The sequence below is a fragment of the Podarcis melisellensis genome (genome assembly GCF_964234715.1).
Source record: "Podarcis melisellensis genome assembly, chromosome: 5".
NCBI classification, from domain to species: Eukaryota; Metazoa; Chordata; class Lepidosauria; order Squamata; family Lacertidae; genus Podarcis; species Podarcis melisellensis.
The window spans coordinates 66586569-66601662 of record NC_138537.1 but is presented as its reverse complement, the minus strand read 5'-3'; the positions used below and the strand labels follow the sequence as shown (position 1 = coordinate 66601662).

Below are 15094 nucleotides of genomic sequence, written 5' to 3'. Positions count from 1 at the left end.
GTACAGGCAGGCAGGTTTCAACCTAGGTACATGTGAAAGAGGCTGAAGGAAGCCCTTCCTTCTTGATGAGATATTTTCCTATTCCAAAGTGGTTCGGTCTTAAGGAGGACTAAACCATGCTCTTTGAATCTACTCCTAAATAGCCAACCTTTCCTAGCAGAATTCATTTATTCATTCATTTACTTACATTGATAATGAGAGTTCTCTGGGTGGCTCACAAAACAAAACACCATTCCCAACTATTCCTATGGAATTAGGATTTCTCCGTCCAGAAGAATGGCCTTAGTTCAGATCAGGTATCCTCTTTGTAATGCTGACAGCAACAAATACACAGGCACACATTCTGAAAATCACTTCAACAAACTACTGTGATCCTTTGGGGAATTAATTTATTCCTAGGCTTGTGAAATTGTTGACCCATTTCTAGAGGCATCAGAGGGAATATGGGATATTGCATACTGTCTCATCTGCTGAACCTGTTCGCAACATAGCCAATTAATCTCCCTTCTGCTGAAATAAATAAATTAGAATGCCTTATTGTTAGAAGTAGCTGTTTCTCTCCCCAGCCCCAAGCATAGTTGGCCTTTAATGCTGTAGTTTATATGAGAACAAGACAGGATGGCCAAACTGTGTCTCAAGGTCAAGAAACCGAGAATAGGAAGAGAAATAAATGAAGCATGCACGCCAAGGGGAAACACACTTGGACTCAAGGAGAGGAAGGTGGCAATAATGCAGTCCATGGTGTCCAAAACATAGATTCCCCAGCATCTTCACCTGGGCTGAAGGATGGAAGGGTGAATTGACAGTGGAATTGAGAAGGCAGCAAGAAGAGACTTACAGATAGAGAGAAACTACATTGTGAGTGGATATGTAAGGAGGGTGGAGATGGGTGTTTTGGGGGGTGCAAATGCATAGGACTGGTCTGCAATATTTGGCAGCAGACATGGATCTGGAAACCCCAGCTGCTACTTCACTGCAAAGTGGTGGAAATGCTGGGAAGATTCGTTTGAGAGAATTTGTGTGCGCGCATGTGTTTAACACTTCACTAACAACTCCCCCCAATCAGATTTTCTCCATTTGATGCAGCACATTACTTTCATTGAGACCTGAGCACCCTAAATCCCTTCTAGGAGTTCGCTCCAATCCTCTGGTGCAGGTTTGGAAAATGTGAGGATCACCCAGTCTTGGGGGGAAAGTGGAGACAGAAGAAAAGTTTCATAGTGCAAGCATAAATCCCTGCACTAAAGAATAAACACATTGAATACCTCTCATAGAATTGAAGGAGGACTTCTAAGCCACCCAGTCCATCCCCTATTCATTGTATGAAAACTAGGGCTAAAGCATCTCTAACTGATGGCTGACCTGACTCTGCTCCAAGAGTTTCAAGGCGGGAGAACCCACCAGTTTAGATAATTGATTACACAAGCTGCTTTTACTGTCAAGAGGTTTCCCCAAATGTTTAACCAAAATCTGCTCTCCTGTCATTTTCACTCATTGCTTCTATTCCCCTGTCCCTTTGGGACAGCAGCAAATATTTTCTCTTTCCATGTCAAAGTCCTTCGGGTATTTGTAGAGCGCTATCACATTAAACCCTCTGTCTTCTCTTCCCCAGGCTCGGTATACCCAAATCCTTCAACCTTTCATCACCGATTTTGTTTTATCTGTATACTTTTTCTGAGGTGTTTTTCTTTTTCTTCAAAGCTTTCCATTTTTTGCATTGAAATGTTTTCTCCTTGAAACAGTGTTGTGTTACTGTCTTGCCCACTTTTCACTTCCTTGCATTATCCTCTGTCTATCCCCGCTCGGTGTGTCCTCTCTCTCTCTCTCTCTCTCTCTCTCTCTCTCTCTCTCTCTCTCTCTCACACACACACACACACACACACACACACACACACCATCCCCAAGCATCTGATGTGCCACTTTAGGAGCTCTTGGAATGTATTTTTTTATTTTTATTAATTTCCTTGCACACACTTCTCGGGACAATGTACAGAAAGTAATAAAAGCAACTAAATAGCAGCTTAAAACAATACAAAAAATAGGAGCAGATAAAAACCAATGCCAAGTAGACACCCATGGCAAAGACTTATCCATTAATTGTAGTAAGTGCTATGGCATTCAAAAGCCCCTTGATTATTATTATTTTTTGAAAGGTGGTTGGTTATATGTGTTAAAAGAACAAGAATAGTTGATACATTTTGTATTCGTGAAAGAGGGTGGATTGTGGTTTTCCATACAATAAAGTGACTTATCAGGGTATCGGCTCCGACATCCAGTTTTGTCAGCCCTTTATTCATTATTCTGCAACTATCTTTGAAAAGAATTCTAGCTTTTACTTCAAATATATCATATTTGTTGGCTTCCCTTCTAACTGATGTCATATATCTATTTGCTGAATTTGCTCAAAACATATAGTCAATTGAAACAACTGCTTTCTCTCCCTGAATACCATACAAATCATAAGTTGAAAAATCAAGAGCAATTCCTCAGTGCCTCAAGTTTTGATAGATGTGCTTGCCTGTTCCTACTTTTCGTGAAAATGCCACCTACCCCCGTTAAAGGCAAGCCTATTTTCTCTTGACTGCAATGAATATAAAGAGGTGATGAAAGATGCAGAGAGGAGCTTTAATGTCTTGACATGATACCATTGTTTGTGATGTAAATAACTGCCAGAGACGACACTGCAAATGCACAGATAAGAAAAGTTGACTTCTGGAAGTAAAATGATAGCAGTGACTTTAATGATTTGAGAATGAAGGCAGAACAGATTGTTTTGATGTTGAGCTGAGGGTAGGAAAGGAGGAATCTGACTCAGAAAGCGGGGTGTGTGTGTGTGTGCGCGGGGGGGGGTGGGAGAGAATGTTGCTTATGTGACCATAATACAAAATATAATCATGGAACAGTGACAGTGAGTAAATACGCTAGATTTGGCAGTTTAAAGAGCTAACCCTGTATTGTTTCACACTGTACTTCTATAAATAATGCATCAAACTTACTTTAATATGGGCCTTTATCATGTTATTCATTTTGGTCCTTGCTACTTTCTTATTTACTCCATGCTTAAAAAATGGACTCTTGTCAGCATCCTTTGGCATTTTCTTCTGGTTCCTAATTTAAATGTGCTATTAAATGTGGTGGGTATTTTTTATTAGTTCATTCATCCTCTTCCTACAATTAGTTATTTCATAGGTGCTGCCATTATAAGAAAAACACTCAATACTTAGCATTTATAACATGCTTAATATACATTATCTCAATTTCCAGAGGGGTAGATGCACTAATCTCTTGCAGCAAAACCAACAAAAAGTGTGTGGCACCACACACACCAATATATGTATTACAGCACTACAGACAGAGTTTGGGATCCCAACTGCATATGTTGTGTGAGCCAACACAAAGCAGTCACATATCTAAAGGTATAAATGAACACCCCCTTCATGGATCACTGCCTTGCTGTGGCGAAGGGGCTTGAATAACTCAGAGAAACTATGAGCTATGCCGTGCAGGGCCACCCAAGATGGACAGGTCATAGTGGAGAGTTTTGGCCAAACGTGATCCACCTGGAGCAGGAACCGGCAAGCCAATCCAGTATCCCTGCCAAGAAAACTCCATGGACAAAGACAACAGACATATAAAAGTTATGACACTGGAAGATGAGCCCCTCAGGTCGGAAGGCGTCCAACAGCGGCTGGGCCAAAGCCCATATGCCTGGAAGCGAAAGGAAAGTCCAATGCTGTAAAGAAAAATATTGCATAGGAACCTGGAATGTAAGAACCATGAACCTTGGTAAGTTGGATGTGGTAAAAAATGAGATGGCAAGAATAAATATTGACATCCTGGGCATCAGTGAACTAAAATGGATGGGAATGGGCGAATTCAGTTTGGATGACCATCATATCTACTACTGTGGGCAAGAATCCAGTAAAAGAAATGGAGTGGCCCTCATAGTCAACAAAAGAGTGGTGAAAGCTATACTGGGATGCAATCTCAAAAATGATAGAATGATCTCGATACGAATCCAAGGCAGACCTTTTAACATCACAGTAATCCAAGTTTATGCACCAACCACTGGTGCTGAAGAAACTGAAATTGACCAATTCTATGAAGACTTACAACACCTTATAGAAATGACACCAAAGAAGGATGTTCTTCTCATTATAGGGGATTGGAATGGGAGTAAAAAGTTAAAAGGAACAACTGGCAAGTTTGGCCTTGGAGATCAAAACGAAGCAGGGCAGAGGTTAATAGAGTTCTGCCAAGAGAACAAGCTGGTCATCACAAACACTCTTTTCCAACAACACAAGAGACGACTCTACACATGGACATCACCAGATGGGCAGCATCGAAATCAGATTGATTATATTCTCTGCAGCCAAAGATGGAGAAGCTCTATACAGTCAGCAAAAACAATACCTGGAGCTGACTGTGGCTCAGATCATCAGCTTATTATAGCAAAATTCAAGCTTAAACTGAAGAAAGGAGGAAAATCCACTGGGCCGGTAAAATACAATCTAAGTCAAATCCCTTATGAATACACAGTGGAAGTGAGGAACAGGTTTAAGGATTTAGATTTGGTGGACAGAGTGCCTGAAGAACTATGGATGGAGGCACGTAACATTATACAGGAGGCAGCAACTAAAACCATCCCAATGAAAAGGAAATGCATGAAAGCAAAGTGGCTGTCCAATGAGGCCTTACAAACAGTGGGAGAGAGAAGGCAAGCAAAATGCGAGGGACATAGTGAAAGATACAGATACTTAAACGAGCAATGCAAAGAAATAGAGGAAAACAATAAAATGGGAAAAACCAGAGATCTGTTCAAGAAAATTGGAGATATGAAAGGAACATTTCATACAAAGATTACCATAATAAAAGACAAAAGTGGTAAGGACCTAACAGAAGCAGAATACATCAAGAAGAGGTGGCAAGAATACAGAGAGGAACTATACCAGAAAGAAATGGATGTCTCGTATACCCCAGTTAGTGTGGTTGCTGACCTTGAACCAGACATCCTGGAGAGTGAAGTCAAATGGGCCTTAGAAAGCACTGCTAACAACAAGGCCAGCGGAAGTGATGATATTCCAGCTGAACTATTTAAAATTTTAAAGATGGTGCTGTTAAGGTGCTACACTCAATATGCCAGCAAATTTGGAAAACTCAGCAGTGGCCAGAGGATTGGAGAAGATCAGTCTACATCCCAATCCCAAAGAAGGGCAGTGCCAAAGAATGCTCCAACTACTGCACAATTGCAATCATTTCACATGTTAGCAAGGTTATGCTTAAAATTCTACAAGGCAGGCTTAAGCAGTATGTGGACTGAGAACTCCCAGAAGTGCAAGCAGAAGAACCAGAGACCAAATTGCAAACATGCGCTGGATTATGGAGAAAGCTAGAGAGTTCCAGAAAGACATCTACTTCTGCTTCATTGACTATGCAAAAGCCTTTGACTGTGTCGACCATAGCAAACTATGGCAAGTTCTTAAAGAAATGGGAGTGCCTGATGACCACATCTGTCTCCTGAGAAATCTCTATGTGGGACAAGAAGCTACAGTTAGAACTGGATATGGAACAACTGATTGGTTCAAAATTGGGAAAGGAGTACAGCAAGGCTGTATATTGTCTCCCTGCTTATTTAACTTATATGCAGAATTCATCATGTGAAAGGCTGGGCTGGATGAATCCGAAGCCGGAATTAAGATTGCCGGAAGAAACATCAACAACCTCAGATATGCAGATGACACAACCTTGATGGCAGAAAGTGAAGAGGAATTAAAGAACCTTTTAATGAGGGTGAAAGAGGAGAGCGCAAAATATGGTATGAAGCTCAACATCCAAAAAACGAAGATCATGGCCACTGAGCCCATCACCTCCTGGCAAATAGAAGGGGAAGAAATGGAGGCAGTGAGAGATTTTACTTTCTTGGGCTCTCTGATTACTGCAGACGCCTGCTCCTTGGGAGAAAGGCGATGGCAAACCTAGACAGCATCTTAAAAAGCAGAGACATCAGCTTGCCAACAAAGGTCCGTATAGTTAAAGCCATGGTTTTCCCAGTAGTGATGTATGGAAGTGAGAGCTGGACCACAAAGAAGGCTGATCGCCGAAGAATCGATGCTTTTGAACTATGGTGCTGGAGGAGACTCTTGAGAGTCCCATGGACTGCAAGAAGATCAAAAGCATCCATTCTTAAGGAAATTAGCCCTGAGTGCTCACTGGAAGGACAGATCGTGAAGCTGAGGCTCCAATACTTTGGCCACCTCATGAGAAGAGAAGACTCCCTGGAAAAGACTCTGTTGTTGGGAAAGATTGAGGGCACAAGGAGAAGGGGACAACAGAGGACGAGATGGTTGGACACTGTTCTCGAAGCTACAAACATGAGTCTGACCAAACTGCAGGAGGCAGTGGAAGACAGAAGTGCCTGGCGTGCTCTGGTCCATGGGGTCACAAAGAGTCAGACACGACTAAGTGACTAAACAAGAACAACATAAATGAACACACATTTATACATACTATGTTGCATTTATATGTTTAGCAGCCATTCAATTTTACAACTAAGTACGGTAACACAGAGGCAAATCAATAAATGACTGGCTCAAGATCAGTCAGTCAATCAATCCAGAGCACAGAATTCTTAAGCAGAAGTAACAGCTAGTTATAAAATATCTCTTTAATATTAAGGGGAAGGTGGGAGAGATAGAAGGGCATGTTTGCTGGTTTCCTGAAAATCCAGATGATTAAAGTGTTGGATTTTTCACAGGACAGGGATTTAAAAGTGTGGCATCCCTGGCTGAGATTGTACAGTCATAGGTCATGTTTGTCTGAATTTGCAGTTTAGCTCCCCTGGACAAACTATGAGACATAAGCCATAAGACAATCCTTGGTTACAGCTCATGGTTAAAAAGGTAAAGGTACCCCTGCCCGTACGGGCCAGTCGTGTCTGACTCTAGGGTTGTGCGCCCATCTCACTTAAGAGGCCGGGGGCCAGCACTGTCCGGAGACACTTCCAGGTCATGTGGCCAGCATGACGAAGCTGCTCTGGCGAGCCAGCACCAGCGCAGCACACGGAAACGCCATTAAACTTCCCGCTATAAAGCGGTACCTATTTATCTACTTGCACTTAGGGGTGCTTTCGAACTGCTAGGTGGGCAGGAGCTGGGACCGAAAGACGGGAGCTCACCCCGCCACGGGGATTCGAACCGCCGACCAGAGACTAAAAGGCACAACAAAAATCATACAATAATTACTTTCTACAAAGTACAAAAGAGATATGACAAATGTCACTATTATTCCTAATGTTACTGTAGCAAAAATAAACAACTATGAGTTCCACAAAGTAGTATGCTGAGATGGGAACAAAACATAATTCATTTCCTTATTCACATGCATTGCAAATACAAACTACTCAGATATAAAACTATCCCTCTTCTTTACTCCTCCTAGCCTATTTTATTTTGTGTACTTTTGAGCCAAAGCAGTATCCCGAAACATAGAAGATATATGATGGTGTCCATGTGAATCTTTCAAACAAGCAGTTTTTTTCAGCTGAATTTACACAAACAGGTTTTAAAATCGATTTTTCTTCTTCTTTTACTTCCTTCTAGATCTGCCTTGATTGAAGTGTGACATAAAATGTTACAGCGGCTTTGCTTCTCAAAATGGTTAGCGATAGGGATTGCAGTTTCTGCTGTCTTCATGGATTCTTTGGCCCAGAATGATGATGGTAAGTGTTTTTCTGTGTGCTGCATAATTCTGGAAAAAACACACACCCTGTACTTGATTTCATAAATATATAATTCATAAAGCAAGTTCTCCCACATCTTCAAAGGACCACCCTATGTCTGCTTTGGCTAAAGTGCTGGGTAAAAGATAGAGCCCACAAATTCTGTGACTATATGATAATCTCAGACCTCCTAGAATTACAGCTGCAGACTCATTACAGAGCAATTAACAAACGCTCAGCTTTGTACACCCCATAGTTTTTTGGTTGGGTCACCAGTGTAGACAGAAAGATAATAATAATAATAATAATAATAATAATAATAATAATAATAATAATAATAATAATTATTATTATTATTATTATTATTATTATTAATTTGTACCCCGCCCATCTGACTGGGTTTCCCCAGCCACTCTGGGCGGCTTCCATAGAAACCAAAAAAACACTAAAATATCATACATTAAAAACTTCCCTGAACAGGGCTGCCTTAAGATGTCTTCTGAATGTCAGGTAGTTGTTTATCGTTTTGACATCTGATGTGAGGGCGTTCCACAGGGCAGGCGCCACTACCGAAAAGGCCCTCTGCCTGGTTCCCTGTAGCTTTGCTTCTCGCAATGAGGGAACCGCCAGAAGGCCCTCGGCGCTGGACCTCAGCGTCCGGGCAGAACGATGGGGGTGGAGACGCTCCTTCAGGTATACTGGGCCGAGGCCGTTTAGGGCTTTAAAGGTCAACACCAGCACTTTGAATTGTGCTCGGAAATGTACTGGGAGCCAATGTAAGATAAATTAAGATGGCATGTTTTGGCATATGGTGAACATATGGTTTGAAAGTTTTCAGTAGCAATTGTGATGCCAAGTTGGAATGAACCTATACAGTTACGGACAATTCTGCATGCGACTCTTCTTGCTATTCAACACTGCTATTTCTTCCCCTTGGCTGGACATTTATTTGTTATTGGATTTGCCTACTTACATCCAAAATGGTGTGATATAGCAAGGTGGCACCAACATGAGAAAATCCCAAATGGTATAAACCAAATGTGGGAAGTCATATGTTTTGCATCAGAACTGTAGAACCAATTCTCTCAGAACCAATGATTCTGCTTGATGGAAAGTTTATGGAAGCTCATTCAGACTAAACATTAGGAGAAATGTCTTACTGATAAGAACTGTTTGACAGGCTAGTACATAAAGTAGTGGGCTGCCCTTTACTAGAGATAGGTAAGCTGAGTCTGGATGGCCATCAGTCAGGGATGCTGCAGTTGCAGACTGCATTGAGCAGTAGATCATCCTACCTGACCTTCAAGGTTCAGCTCTATGAGTCAGAGAAAAAAAAATTCCCCTCCAGAAAGACCAATCAGCTCTGCGGGCATGTGTATCCTCTTCTTTTGAAAACATTCTAAGATCATTTCCAGTTTTCAGGTAAAAATAGCAAACGTTAGCATGTGAACATTATTTATGATGTTATTTAACTGAAAGAAAATTAGCTCAGTAAAAATAAAACATAGAGCCTATAATCCATATATTATTCTATAGATCATGATTAGCATGCACACAACTGTGTTTTACTGAACTAACTATAATACACCATATCTTCGATGTGAGTTTTAATAAGTATCTAGATGTTTTCATCTGATATTCTGTCAAAATTTCTTGTCAGTGCCTTTTCTTACTTTTTCTGTTGGTCCAATTGTAGAGCAGTGGTTCTAGGAAAGTGTAGTGAAATTGCAATAGCAGCCACATTACCTGTTTCATATTATGAATTTTCCTGGGATTTTGGTCTCCTTGTTACATGGTTACAGAATATTTGCACCTCCCTCATTTCAGGATTGATATGGAAATAAACATATATTGTGGGCTATGGGTCATTTTCTACTTATAAGGTTGTGCTGGAAGCATTTCATGTGATAACTAAGTATTGATGAGTTGTTTGTTTTCATAGTATTTGGAACAGGTTACGTAATGAGTTGAATGAGTCCTTCAAAGGTCACAGATTCTTGCTTTTCATTTGATTGTGAAAGACCAAATACTGAAAAATTCACTCATAATGGAACTGTTTGTGAACAAATAGAAATATCAGAAGATTAATTTTAAAAGTATTCTACATTTCAAATAGATGCCACTTAGAAACTGAATGCTGGTTAATATTAACCATTTAGTTTGATTTGCTAACTTGCAGATGTTCCAGTCTCTGTCTAGTAGCCTAGAACATTAAGTTATACAGGAATCTATAGCCTGATATTATTGAGATCTTGAGCAAATGTCTAAATATTCAGAGCCAACAATATTCAGGAGGGTCACACTCAAAACTTCTAATTTCTTCAGCCTGCCTTCCGTACCCAGAAGGCACCAATATAACCCAGAAATTAAGTTCCTCTCCAGTACAAACTGACAAGTAGTTGTGGCTCACATGGTAAACTTTGCTGCTGCTTTTGCTTAAATCACTAGGAGGTAGAGAAAGTTGGTTTTAGGAGGCTCCTCTTTAGTCGGCAGTGCTATAACTGTTTCAAGAGCCCCAGGTTCATATTTAGCCTGTTGCTTTGCATTGTATCACTTTGCTATGGGAAAGTGTGTTTTTCATTTTTGTTTTTTAAATTATTTTAGCTGGGTTGGTAGTGGGAGGGGGTTATGCTGTTATTTGCCATGGATCATTATTACTTTGTTATATGCAATGGTGGTTTGAAAAGTAACCACTATTAGTTGTTCATGCTGTGCATCAAAGGACTGCTGCTACTTTCCATAACACTCTTGTATGTTTATACAACTATATTTAGACCAGCCCTTCCTTATAAGCAGCAACTGTCATCTGTCTTGTCTGTTTTCATCAGCAGAGCTGAAAAGCTCAGAAGCTGCTGAACCAATTTGTTTTCAACCAGTATGGTGGGAGGTACTTAGGGTATTTAGCTTTGCAACAGTTCCTCAAGATCCGTGGAAATCTAATTCCTGACCCTACTGTTTGATCTGCCCTGATGTCACAGACCATCTTAACTATCACCTGCCTGGTTTAATACTGATAGTCAGCTGCTGAGGCTATCTGTGTCATCAGAACAGCTAGTTTCAGTGGAGCCAAAAGGGACATACGTAAAGTAGAGCCAGGCTGAAAATCTTTTTCAACCACTGATTGGGTGACAGCACCTGAAACATGACACTTGCGAAAAGTCATGGGGAAGTGAGAAGTTTATCTGGATTTTTCAGGGTGGCGTTGCTGCTTACCTTACTAAACCAAGGGTTTTGCTTTCTTTTCTTGCTTTCTTAACTAAAAATGTCTCATGCCACTCAAAGTAGTACAAGGCTTTTTCTGCAACTTCCTGCTGGCCACAAGTCCAGGGATGCCTTGGGAGCAACACCACAGCACATCACATCATTTCCAATGCATTATCAGCAGTGTGGTCAGTGTGTAACAGTAGGAGCTTCCTGCTGGGTGCACTTCTTGGCAATAATGTAAGCGGCATAAACATCTTGAAAATTGCTCCCTCCACCCTCCAAGAAAGCCACAGAAAACTGGCTGCTGATTTTGGAGGGGGAATATACTTGTCAGAAATGGGGTATGTGTAATTTCAACTCAGGCTTATGGTAAGACCTCCTGTAGCATCAAAATGGGCAGAAAGAAGAAATGTTAAGGAGAGCATCTTTTGAGAGAACAAATATACAGTAAATCATACTGAAACTAGGATGGATGGGATTGCTTCACTCACTGAAACTGTTACGATATTTTGGAAATAGATACAATGCTGAGTTGGAGCCAGGCATTTCCTTCCATTGATGGAAAATATCTTTTCGTTTGATCCAGTGGAAAGGGAATTTTTGCTGATTCTCCTCTCACCCTGTAGCCTGATGCACTGTGTTGCCAGCTGACCGAAACAGTGTGAAAAGCTGGTGCTGGGCATTGAAGAGGAGGGACGAGTCAGCAAAGGTTCCTTCCAGCAGCAGCAGTAGCAGTGTCCCCTGAACAGAACTCGAGAGTGTCCCTTTGAAAGAACTCTGCTCTGGGGATTCTCAAAAAGTGGATAGTGTAATGGATGGAGCTGGGATGTAAGGGTTAAGGTGGTCCTTAAGGTATCCTGGAACAAAAAATTGTTCAAGAGTTTGTATGCACAAGAGCCTTGAAACTGACCCTGAAGCATATGGGCAGCCAGTACATATGATTTAGCAGAGATCCTCTGTGCTTTCAGCCGTCACCTGCTTTCATCAGTGAGCAATTCAGTCACTGCATTCTTCATTAGCTGAAGCTTCTAAATCAGGACCAAGGACAGCCCCTACACCATGTGTATTGCAGTAATACAGTACAGTCTTGAGGGTTCCAATGCATGGCCTGCAGTGACCAGGCTATCCACATGTGATCACAGATGACAAAATAGGCTATGGATATGCCCAGGAAGCTCTGCAAACCTGCTCCTTTCCAGAACAGGTGATTGTCTTATCTTCCAGACACAACAACTACCTATGGACAAGAGCCTCTTATCTCCCCAACAGTCAAACTGAATTTATTGGTCTTCTTCTGATCCACCACTGCATTCATGCGCTGAACAGCCATTACAGAGAAACTGAACTGTTGTCATCAATGTACTGGTGACACCAAGCTCCAAAACTAATGACTTCTGTCAGGAGCTTAATATAGATGTTGAATAGTCTGGGAACATAATAGTGCCAGGTCAAAAGAACGTTTCCCCAGTGCTACTCTCTGGATTTGCCCACACAAGTAGAAATGGAGCCACTGTAGTACAGTGCCTCTGAATCTCATGCCATGGTATCCAGGATAATACCATGATCAATGGTATCAAAGGCCACTGAGAGATTATGTGTAACAGAGTTGCACTCCCTCTGTTTCTCTGTCAATAAAGGTAATCCATTGTGCAACTAAATCCACGTCCAATTTGAAAATGAATCTCAACTATTGTTTATCTGCATTTGGAAAGTGCAGATAAAAAAGAAAGAAAGTGCAAGATGTATTTATTAGTCTAATGTATACTAAAAGATACTCAATTCATTCATCTTTTATATGGTAACTAATTATTCTTAGCAATATGATCTCTGAATCGCTTTCTCTCCCCTCCATCCCCCCAGCTTGTGGGCAGCATGACATCTGTTGCAAGAGATAATATCTCGGTTTAAATTGTCTGTCTTGCAATTTGGAGAGGCTTTGTGGTTTGCTAGGTTTGCAATTGAATTTCCTTGTAGGCAAAAGTTATTTTAATCTGAAAAGTCATTGGTAGGAGTTTATACACATAGAAACAACTATTCTAGTCTGCGATAAGTGCTCTACTTTTATCTGTTTTAGTATAGAAGTTCTGAAACTCTGTTATGCATATTTCCCTCTCTATTTTGTTTAAATATAAGCCTTGTCCAGTACAAATGAGAAAATGCATTTTCTGAGATCCATATTAATTGTTTTCTGAGATCTACATCAATCTGAATAGTCAATGCACATAATCTTCACAGTGCAAAAATCCCCTAAACTGGCCAGTTAAATTATGACTTTTTAAAGTCAGCAAAATCTTCTGCTTCTAGTCTAGAAAACCATGTGAGCTTTTGGAACTCAAGAGAATAGCGAAAGTTTGCTGTTCAGAATACAAGGCTTGATGTGCACACAGCACAAACTGCTGACCTGGAAGAATCTCTGGACCACAGTCTAAAAGCCTAAATGATGGAAGTCTGCATGTAGAATGGGCTTCTAGATGCCTTCTGTTTTCTGGAAGCAGCCTTCTCACTAGACATGCAGTAGCCCAGCTCCAATGCATTGTTCTTATAATTGACTCTAAGGACATTTTCACCCATGTGTTATTGAGCCTCCCTTTTACTATTTGGTTACATGTGTGAATGTTGCTAATGGTGGATTAAAAATGGAAGGGAACTTAAAAAAAAAATATGAAATTTCTTTCCAGCAAATGTAGGTTTTATGTTTGTATCACAGATGCAAGAATACGAAAAGTAATGTTAGTGTAATGTTTAAAAAACTAAAATTCCTCTGTCTTTGTCTTTTATTGGAGTAGTTTGATGCCTTAGTGTTCAATGACCATGATGTGTTATTTGCTGTGTAGGCTAAAGCACGTGAAATGTTGGAATGGTAACATTTGTGTGTTTCCTTAGCTTCCTTACTGTCGCAGTTTCTGAAAACAAAGGTCTCAGCTTGTTACTTTTAAAAGCCTAATTAAAACCCCCCTTTTGTTGTATTGCTATTTGCATTTCCTTGCATAGTCTTCTCTCTGTTGATTAAAAAAAAGTAGATTTGACCAGCACTACTGATCTAATCAGGTTGGCAGGCTCTGAATTTCACAAAGCTCCCTTATTTGCAAACCAAAACTTGTTTCTGTACTCTTACCTACACAGCTGGTCTAATAAAATCTCTCATCTGCTTTTCATTGGGACCATCAAAGCAACCCCTCTTGTAACTTCTTTCTCTGTACCAGCAGAGGAATTAAACAAATGGCCAGCTCTGTTGTTCAGCTGGTTATATGCACAACAAGGCACTAAAGATCAAGAGAGAAACACACAAAATTACAGATTTGCTACAGGCATAAAATCAGGGTAAGCTCCATACAAAGTAACAGATGGCCAAGGTTTATATGTTTGACACATCCGATTGCCTTATGCTACTCTTGTTTAATCAGGGGTATTTAGGACCAGCATTGAAGGCACTGGAAAGCGTAGTTTGCCATGTCTAGAAGTGTAATAGCACTGCTGTTTTCCTTGCTGTGTATCCTTTACAAGGTCATATTTTCTGTCGGTCAGTATAACAAGCCAGTGCGTTAAACTCTGCATTAATGAAATAAAAGAGAGAAAAGACATCCCTTTAGCAGATACTAAAAACAGCCATACCAGCTGGCAGCGACAGGGTCATCCAAATATTATGAGGAAAAATATCAGACTGCACAGAGTTACTTAAGGCAGAGTTCTTTGTCATATTCAAAAGTCCAATTCAGATAACACTAAAAAAATTCCTTCCAGTAGCACCTTAAAGACCAACTAAGTCAGTTCTTGGTATGAGCTTTCGTGTGCATGCACACTTCTTAAGATACACTGAAACAGAAGTTTCCAGACCCTTCTATATAGTGAGAAGGTGGGGAGGGGTATTACTCAGAAGGGTGGTGGGAATGGGTGATTGGCAGATAGCTGTGATGAGCCTGTCTGCCAATCACCCATTCCCACCACCCTTCTGAGTAATACCCCTCCCCACCTTCTCACTATATAGAAGGGTCTGGAAACTTCTGTTTCAGTGTATCTGAAGAAGTGTGCATGCACACGAAAGCTCATACCAAGAACTGACTTAGTTGGTCTTTAAGGTGCTACTGGAAGGAATTTGTTTTTGTTTTGACTATGGCAGACCAACACGGCTACCTATCTGTAATCAGATAACACTATTAGTGAGAATCCTATAAT

The 15094-nt window shown here is 40.7% G+C and overlaps 1 protein-coding gene across 18 annotated transcripts in view; it reads left to right on the top strand.

Moving 5' to 3' along the window:
- The window catches only part of PCDH15 (protocadherin related 15), a gene marked incomplete at its 3' end in the record, with an annotated part of 626354 nt that overhangs the window by 323390 nt on the left and 287870 nt on the right, over positions 1 to 15094 (top strand). For all 18 annotated transcript variants that reach the window (XM_081912931.1, XM_081912944.1, XM_081912932.1 and 15 more), the window contains one exon: positions 7599 to 7717. In XM_081912931.1, the coding sequence (XP_081769057.1) occupies positions 7627 to 7717 (91 nt within the window). In that variant the 5' untranslated portion in view covers positions 7599 to 7626. The remainder of the gene's footprint in view (positions 1 to 7598; positions 7718 to 15094) is intronic.